The sequence below is a fragment of the Fringilla coelebs genome, assembly GCF_963513975.1.
Source record: "Fringilla coelebs genome assembly, chromosome: 1".
NCBI classification, from domain to species: domain Eukaryota; kingdom Metazoa; phylum Chordata; class Aves; order Passeriformes; family Fringillidae; genus Fringilla; species Fringilla coelebs.
In genome coordinates this window covers 870,803-879,295 of record NC_140028.1, presented here as the reverse complement: position 1 = coordinate 879,295, position 8,493 = coordinate 870,803, and the positions used below count along the sequence as shown (strand labels likewise).

General features: G+C 64.1%; 1 protein-coding gene across 1 annotated transcript in view; it reads right to left on the bottom strand.

Moving 5' to 3' along the window:
• Positions 1-210: 210 nt before the first annotated feature.
• OPLAH (5-oxoprolinase, ATP-hydrolysing) overlaps positions 211-8,493 on the bottom strand; it is a 55,476-nt gene continuing 47,193 nt past the window's right edge. The window contains exons 23-27 of the mRNA XM_084214497.1: positions 7,701-7,858; positions 6,668-6,828; positions 5,447-5,544; positions 4,199-4,447; positions 211-3,859 (exon numbers count right to left, since the gene is read on the bottom strand). Of these exons, the coding sequence (XP_084070623.1) occupies positions 3,341-3,859; positions 4,199-4,447; positions 5,447-5,544; positions 6,668-6,828; positions 7,701-7,858 (1,185 nt within the window). The 3' untranslated portion in view covers positions 211-3,340. The remainder of the gene's footprint in view (positions 3,860-4,198; positions 4,448-5,446; positions 5,545-6,667; positions 6,829-7,700; positions 7,859-8,493) is intronic.

The window sequence follows — 8,493 nt, the reverse complement described above, 5'->3', positions numbered from 1 at the left end:
ACCCAGTGTCGATCCAGCCTCTCTCTGGGGGGCTGGCCCGGCCCCAATGGCACAGGGGGGATCCCCCTCCCCACCATTCCCAGATTTGGGGTCTCTGGGTCAGTGTCCCCCCCGGATCTGTGGGGCAGAGCTCTGGGGGGCTCTGTGGGGCTGGGGGGGTCCCTGGGGGTCCCTGTCCCCCCCCCAAGACACCAGGCAGGAGTTGGGGGGCACAAAAAGCTTTATTGGAGGCTGGGGGGAACAGGGGGGAGACCCCCAAAGGGGGGAGCTGGGCCCCCCCAATGGAGGGGCTGAGCTGGGGGGGGGGGGCTGCCCTATAGACGGTGCGTATCTAGGGGGGCTGCCCCATAGCAGGGTGCGGGGCTGCCCCATAGCAGGGTGAGGGGGCTGCCCCATAGCAGGGTGAGGGGCTGCCCTATAGCAGGGTGCGGGGCTGCCCTATAGCAGGGTGAGGGGCTGCCCCATAGCAGGGTGAGGGGCTGCCCTATAGCAGGGTGAGGGGCTGCCCCATAACAGGGTCAGGGGCTGCCCCATAGCAGGTGCATAGCAGGGATGAGGGCTGCCCCATAGTGGAGTTAGGGGGCTGCCCTATAGACTGTGCATATCTAGGGGGGCTGCCCCATAGCAGGGTGAGGGGCTGCCCCATAGTGGAGTTAGGGGGCTGCCCTATGGATTGTATTAATCTAAAGGAGGGGCTGCCCCATAGCAGGGTCGGGGCTGCCCCATAGTGGAGTTAGGGGACTGCCCTATGGATTGTGTGCATCTAGAGGAGGCGCTGCCCCACAGCGGGGTCAGGGGGCTGCCCCATAGCAGGGTTTGGGAAGGGCTGCCCCATAGAGGGGTTGGGGGGCTGCCCTATAGGCTGTATCTAGCAATGGGGGGCTGCCCCATAGACTGTGCATAGCTGAAGTGGGTGGGGGCTGCCCCATAGCAGGAATTGTGCGTATCTAGGGGGGACTGCCCCATAGCAGGGTTTGGGAGGGTCTGCCCTATAGAGGAGTGGGGGGGCTGCCCCATAGCAAGATTAGGGGCTGCCCCATAGCAGGGTCAGGGGGCTGCCCCATAGCAGGGATTGGGGCTGCCCTATAGAGGGGTTGGGGGGCTGCCCCATAGCAGGGTGAGGGGCTGCTCCATAGCAGGGTGAGGGGCTGCCCTATAGAGGAGTTGGGGGGCTGCCCTATAGCGGGGATGGGGGCTGCCCCATTGTGGAGTTAGGGGGGCGACCTATAGACTGTATCTAGGGGGGATTCCCCCATAGCAGGGTTAGGGGGCTGCCCCACAGGGGGTGCATAGCTGGAGCTGGGGCTGCCCCATAGCTGGAGTGGGTGAGGGGCTGCCCTATGGACTGTGCGTATCTAGGGGGGGCTGCCCTATAGGCTGTGAGTATATAGAGGAGGGGCTGCCCCATAGCGGGGTGAGGGGCTGCCCCATAGCAGGGTGAGGGGCTGCCCCATAGCGGGGTGAGGGGCTGCCCCATAGCAGGGTGAGGGGCTGCCCCATAGCGGGGTGAGGGGCTGCCCCATAGCAGGGTGAGGGGCTGCCCCATAGCAGGATCATGGGCTGCCCCATAGTGGGGACAGAGGCCGCCCCATAGGGGGTCAGGGGGCTGCCCCATAGTGGGGTGAGGGTCTGCCCCATAGCAGGATCATGGGCTGCCCCATAGTGGGGACAGAGGCTGCCCCATAGGGGGTCAGGGGCTGCCCCATAGTGGGGACAGAGGCCGCCCCATAGGGGGTCAGGGGGCTGCCCCATAGTGGGGTGAGGGTCTGCCCCATAGCAGGATCATGGGCTGCCCCATAGTGGGGACAGAGGCCGCCCCATAGGGGGTCAGGGGGCTGCCCCATAGCTGGGTGAGGGGCTGCCCTATGGATTGTGCATATCTAGAGGAGGGGGGGCTGCCCCATAGCAGGGATGGGGGCTGCCCCATAGTGGAGTTAGGGGGCTGACCTATAGACTGTGCGTATCTAGAGGAGGGGCTGCCCCATAGCAGATGCATAGATGGGATGGGGGGCTGCCCCATAGTGGAGTTAGGGGGTTGCCCTATAGATTGTGCGTATGTAAAGGGGGTGCTGCCCCACAGAGGGGCTGGGGGGTGCCCTATAGACTGTACGTATCCAGAGGGGGCTGCCCCATAGCAGGGTCAGGAACTACCCTATAGCAGGGATGGGAGCTGCCCCATAGCAGGGTTAGGGGGCTGCCATATAGAGGGGTTGGGGGGCTGCCCCATAGTGGGGATGGGGGCTGCCCCATAGTGGAGTTAGGGGGGTGCCCTATGGACTGTGCTTATCTAAAGGGAGGGCTGCCCCATAGCGGGCTCGTGGGCTGCCCCATAGCAGGCTCGTGGGCTGCCCCATTGGGGGCCTGGGGGCTGCCCCATAGCAGGCTCAGGGGCTGCCCCATAGCAGGCTTGGGAGCTGCCCCATAGCGGGCTCAGGGGCTGCCCCATAGCAGGCTCGGGGGCTGCCCCATAGCAGGGTCAGGAGCTGCCCTATGGACTGTGCTTATCCATCAATGGGGGGCTGCCCTATAGCTGGCTTAGGGGCTGCCCCATAGCGGGCTCGGGGGCTGCCCCATAGCTGGCTTAGGGGCTGCCCCATAGCGGGCTCGGGGGCTGCCCTATGGAGGGCTCAGGGGCTGCCCCATAGCGGGCTCAAGGGCTGCACCATAGCGGGCCTGGGGGCTGCCCCATAGCGGGCTCAGGGGCTGCCCCATAGCGGGGTTTGGGGCTGCCCCATAGCGGGCTCAGGGGCTGCCCCATAGCGGGGTTTGGGGCTGCCCCATAGCGGGCCTGGGGGCTGCCCCATAGCGGGGTTTGGGGCTGCCCCATAGCGGGCTCAGGGGCTGCCCCATAGCGGGGTTTGGGGCTGCCCCATAGCGGGCCTGGGGGCTGCCCCATAGCTGGCTCAGGGGCTGCCCCATAGCGGGGATTGGGGCTGCCCCATAGCGGGGTTTGGGGCTGCCCCATAGCGGGCTCGGGGGCTGCCCCATAGCGGGGTTTGGGGCTGCCCCATGGACTGTGCTTATCCATCAATGTGGGGCTGCCCCACAGCAGCTTTGGGGGGCTGCCCCATGGGGGGCATCGCTGGAGTTGGGGGCTGCCCCATAGCGGGGTCAGGGGCTGCCCCACAGCGGGTTTGGGGTCACACAGGTGGTTTTGGGGCGCCCCATAGCAGGTTTGGGCGCCCCATAACCATTTTGGGGTCACACAGCTCTTTGGGGTGCCCCACAGCTGTTTGGGGTGCCCCATAGCGAGTTTGGGGTCACATGGCTGTTTGGGGCGCCCTATAGCAGCTTTGGGGTGCCCCATAACCCTTTTGGGGTCACACGGGTGGTTTTGGGGTCACACAGCTGTTTTGGGATTACACAGTGGGGTTTTGGGGTGCCCCATAGCAGCTTTGGGGCGCCCCACAGCAGGTTTGGGGTCACACGGCTGTTTGGGGTGCCCCATAACCGTTTTGGGGTGCTCCATAGCGGGTTTGGGGTCACACGGCTGTTTGGGGCGCCCCATAACCCTTTTGGGGTGCCCCATAACCGTTTTGGGGTCACACGGCTGTTTGGGGTGCCCCATAACCGTTTTGGGGTGCCCCACAGCTGTTTGGGGCGCCCCACAGCGGGTTTGGGGTGCCCCATAACCGTTTTGGGGTGCCCCCACAGCGGGTTTGGGGCGCCCCATAACCGTTTTGGGGTGCCCCATAACCGTTCTGGGGTGCCCCATAACCGGTTTGGGGTCACACGGCTGTTTGGGGTGCCCCATAACCGTTTTGGGGTGCCCCACAGCAGGTTTGGGGTCACACGGCTGTTTGGGGCGCCCCATAACCCTTTTGGGGTGCCCCATAACCGTTTGGGGCGCCCCATAACCCTTGTGGGGTCACACGGCTGTTTGGGGTGCCCCATAACCCTTTTGGGGCGCCCCATAACCGTTTTGGGTCACACGGCTGTTTGGGGTGCCCCATAACCCTTTTGGGGTGCCCCATAACCGTTTTGGGGTCACACTGCTGTTTGGGGTGCCCCATAGCCGTTTTGGGGTGCCCCATAACCCTTTTGGGGTCACACGGCTGTTTGGGGTGCCCCACAGCTGTTTGCGGTGCCCCATAACCATTTTGGGGCGCCCCATAGCCGTTTTGGGGTGCCCCATAACCGTTTTGGGGTCACACTGCTGTTTGGGGCGCCCCATAGCCGTTTTGGGGTGCCCCATAACCGTTTTGGGGTCACACGGCCTCCTGCGCCTGCCGGAACTCGAAGATGCTGCCGCGCTCCAGGAAGGTCTGTGGGGCCTGTGGGGCCTGTGGGGTCTGTGGGGTCTGTGGGGTCTGTGGGGCCGGGGGGCTCTGTGGGGCCTGTGGGGCCAGAGGTCCTGGGGGTCCGGGGGGTCCTGGGGGGCGCCCCCAGCCCCGTCCTCGGGGGGGCCGAAACCGCCCCCGCCCGGGGTCAGCAGGCGGAAAACGTCCTGGGGGAGAAAGAGGGATTGGGGTCAGTGTGGGGTCAGTGTGGGGTCAGTGTGGGGCTGGGGGGGATTGGGGTCAGTGTGGGGTGAGAGAGAGGGATTGGGGTCAGTGTGGGGTGTGGGGTGAGAGGGGGATTGGGGTCAGTGTGGGGTGAGAGGGGGATGGGGTCAGTGTGGGGTGTGGGGTCAGTGTGGGGTCGGTGTGGGGTGAGAGGGGGATGGGGTCACTGTGGGGCTGGGGGATTGGGGTCAGTGTGGGGTCAGTGTGGGGTGACAGGGATTGGGGTCAGTGTGGGGGGATTGGGGTCAGTGTGGGGCCGGGGGATTGGGGTCAGTGTGGGGTCAGTGTGGGGCTGGGGGGATTGGGGTCAGTGTGGGGTGAGAGGGATTGGGGTCAGTGTGGGGGGGGATTGGGGTCAGTGTGGGGTCGGTGTGGGGTGTGGAGTGAGAGAGGGGTCAGTGTGGGGCTGGGGGGGGATGGGTTGTGGGGTCAGTGTGGGGAGAGAGGGGGATTGGGGTCAGGGGTCAGGGTGTGGGGTCAGCTGTGGGGCTGGGGGGTTTGGGGTCGGGGGTGGGGTTGGGGGCGTTTGGGGTCAGGGGGATTTGGGGGTCAGAGAAAGATTGATTTTGGGGTGATTTGGGGTGATTTTGGGGCAGTTTGGGGGCAGTTTTTGGGGTAATTTTGGGCAGTTTTTGGGGTGATTTTGGGGCAGTTTTTGGGGTGATTTTGGGGCAGGTTTTTGTGCAGTTTTTGGGGTGATTTTGGGGCAGTTTTTGTGCAGTTTTTGTGCAGGTTTAGGGCAGTTTTTGGGGTGATTTTGGGGTGATTTGGGGCAGTTTTGCTCACCCCAGGCTCCACGCATACCGAGCTCTTCCCGCCCAGGTTGATGCGGTTTGGGGGATTTTGGGGTGATTTTGGGGCAGTTTTGGGGCAGTTTTTGGGGTGATGTTAGGGCAGGTTTAGGGCAGTTTTTGGGGTGATTTCAGGGGTTTTTGGCTCACCCCGGGCTCCACGCAGACCGAGCTCTTCCCGCCCAGGTTGATCACGCGCCCGTCCCGCCGCAGCAGCAGGTTCAGCCCCGGCGCCCCCGGGAGCCCCCCTGGGGGAGGGGGGGGTCAGGGGGGATTGGGGGGTCCAGGGGGGGCTTGGGGGGCCCGGGGGGGGCTTGGGGGGGTCGGGGGGATCAGGGGGTCGGGGGGGGAATCTGGGGGGAGAACTGAGGGGGAGTCTGGGAGACTGAGGGGTCCCAGGGGATTTGGGGGGAAATTGGGCGGTTTTGGGGGATTTTGGGGTGATTTGGGGGTTTTTGGGGGTCCCTCATCCGCCATTCCATAGGGCCTGGGTTATGGGGATTTGGGGGATTTGGGGGGATTTGGGGGGAATTTGGGGGTTTTTGGGGGTCCCTCACCCGCCATGCTGTAGGGCCACGTGGCTCAGGGGGTTTTGGGGTGATTTCAGGGTATTTTGGGGTTTTTTTGGGGGTCTCTCACCGGCCATGCCGTAGCGCCACATGGCTCAGGGTCTTTGGGGTGTTTTTGGGGATGATTTCGGGGTGTTTTGGGGTGTTTTTGGGGTCTCTCACCTGCCATACCGTAGGGCTGCGTGGCTCAGGGGGTTTGGGCTGGTTTTGGGGTATTTGGGGGGTATTTGGGGTTTTTTGGGGTATTTTTGGGGGTCCCTCACCGGCCATGCCGTAGGGCCGCGTGGCTCAGGGTCTTTGGGGTGTTTTTGGGGATGATTTCAGGGTATTTTGGGGTATTTTTGGGGTCCCTCACCGGCCATGCCGTAGGGCCGCGTGGCTCAGGGGTTTGGGGCAGTTTTTGGGGTATTTGGGGGGGTTTTTTGGGGGGTCTTTGGGGGGTCCCTCACCCGCCATGCCGTAGGGCCGCGTGGCTCAGGGGGTTTTTGGGATGATTTCAGGGTATTTTGGGGTATTTTTGGGGGTCCCTCACCGGCCATGCCGTAGGGCCGCGTGGCTCAGGGTCTTTGGGGTGTTTTTGGGGATGATTTCAGGGTATTTTGGGGTATTTTTGGGGGTCCCTCACCGGCCATGCCGTAGGGCCGCGTGGCTCAGGGGGTTTGGGGCAGTTTTTGGGGTATTTGGGGGGGTTTTTGGGGGGTCTTTGGGGGGTCCCTCACCCGCCATGCCGTAGGGCCGCGTGGCTCAGGGGGTTTGGGGCAGTTTTGTGGGGTGATTTAGGGTGTTTTTGGGGGTCCCTCACCCGCCATGCCGTAGGGCCGCGTGGCCCGCCGCTCGCTCAGCACCGACAGCTCGCTGGGCGCCCGGAACTGCAGCTCCCGGACCACCCCATCCCCCCCCCGGTGCCGGCCCGCGCCCCCCGAGCCCGCCCGCAGCTCGAAGCGCCGCAGCACCACCGGGTACCTGGGGAGGGGGGAAAACGGGTTAAAAAACCCAAAAATCACCCCAAAACCACCCCAAAATCCCCCTGAGACCCCCCAAACCTGCCCTGACCCCCCACAGCACCACCGGGTACCAGGGAGGGGGGGAAAGGGGGTCCCAACCCCCCAAGGCCCCTCCAGAAGTCAAAGCCCCGGGACCCCCAAGCCCCCAGACCCCCTCAGGACCCCCAAAAACCCCTCGGGACCCCCAAAGCCCCCTGAGACCCTCAAACCCCCCAGATCCCCCAGACCCCCAAATCCCCCAAAACCCCCAAACACCCCCAGACCCCTCAGGACCCCCCAGACCCACCCCGAGCCCCCAGCCCCACCTGGTCTCGAGGATCTCGGGGTCGGTGATCCTGGTGTTGGTCATGTGCGTGTGGGACCCCCAAACCCCACAGACCCCCCAGACCCCCCAGGACCCCGGGGACCCCACAAACACCTCAGGACCCCCAGACCCCTCAGGACCCCCCAAAGCCCCCAGCCCCACCTGGTCTCGGGGATCTCGGGGTCGGTGATCCTGGTGTTGGTCATGTGGGTGTGCACCCCGGGACCCCCAGGACCCCCAAACCCCCCAGACCCCACAGACCCCTCAGGACCCCCAGGACCCCCCAGACCCCCCAGACCCCCAAACCCCCCCAGACCCCCCAGACCCCCCAGACCCTTCAGGACCCCCAGACCCCCCAAAGCCCCCCAAAGCCCCCATCCCCACCTGGTCTCGAGGATCTCGGGGTCGGTGATCCTGGTGTTGGTCATGTGGGTGTGCACCCCAGGACCCCCAGATCCCCCCAAACCCCCCAGACCCTTCAGGACCCCCCAGACCCCTCAGGACCCCCCAAATCCCCCAATCCCCACCTGGTCTCGAGGATCTCGGGGTCGGTGATCCGGGTGTTGGTCATGTGCGTGTGCACCCCGCTGCGCCCCCCCCAGCCGGGCCCGGCCCCCGCGCCCCCCGCCACCGTCTCGTAGTACCCCCCCCGCGGGGAGCCGAAGGTGACGTTGTTCATGCAGCCCTGGGGACAGCGAAATGTCACCCCAAAACACCCCAAAACTGACCCCAAACACCCCAAAACTGACCCCAAAACTGACCCCAAACACCCCAAAAACATCAACCCCGTTGTTCATGCAGCCCTGGGGACACGGGGACAGAGAACTGTCACCCCAAACTGACCCCAAAAACATCAATCCCATTGTTCATGCAGCCCTGGGGATGGGAAAAGGTCACCCTAAAACTGACCCCAAAACTGACCCCATACCACAAACCCGCTGTTCATGCAGCCCTGGGGACACGGGGACATGTCACCCCAAAACTGACCCCAAAAACTGACCCCAAAACTGACCCAAACCACAAACCCCATTGTTCATGCAGCCCTGGGGACACGGGGACATGTCACCCCAAAACTGACCCCAAAACTGACCCCAAAACCCCAAACCATCAATCCATTGTTCATGCAGCCCTGGGGACGGGAAAAGGTCACCCTAAAACTGACCCCAGAACCCCAAAAACATCAATCCCGTTGTTCATGCAGCCCTGGGGACACGGGAAAAGGTCACCCTAAAACTGACCCCAAACACCCCAAACCATCAATCCCATTGTTCATGCAGCCCTGGGGACACGGGGAAAAGGTCACCCAAACTGACCCCAAAA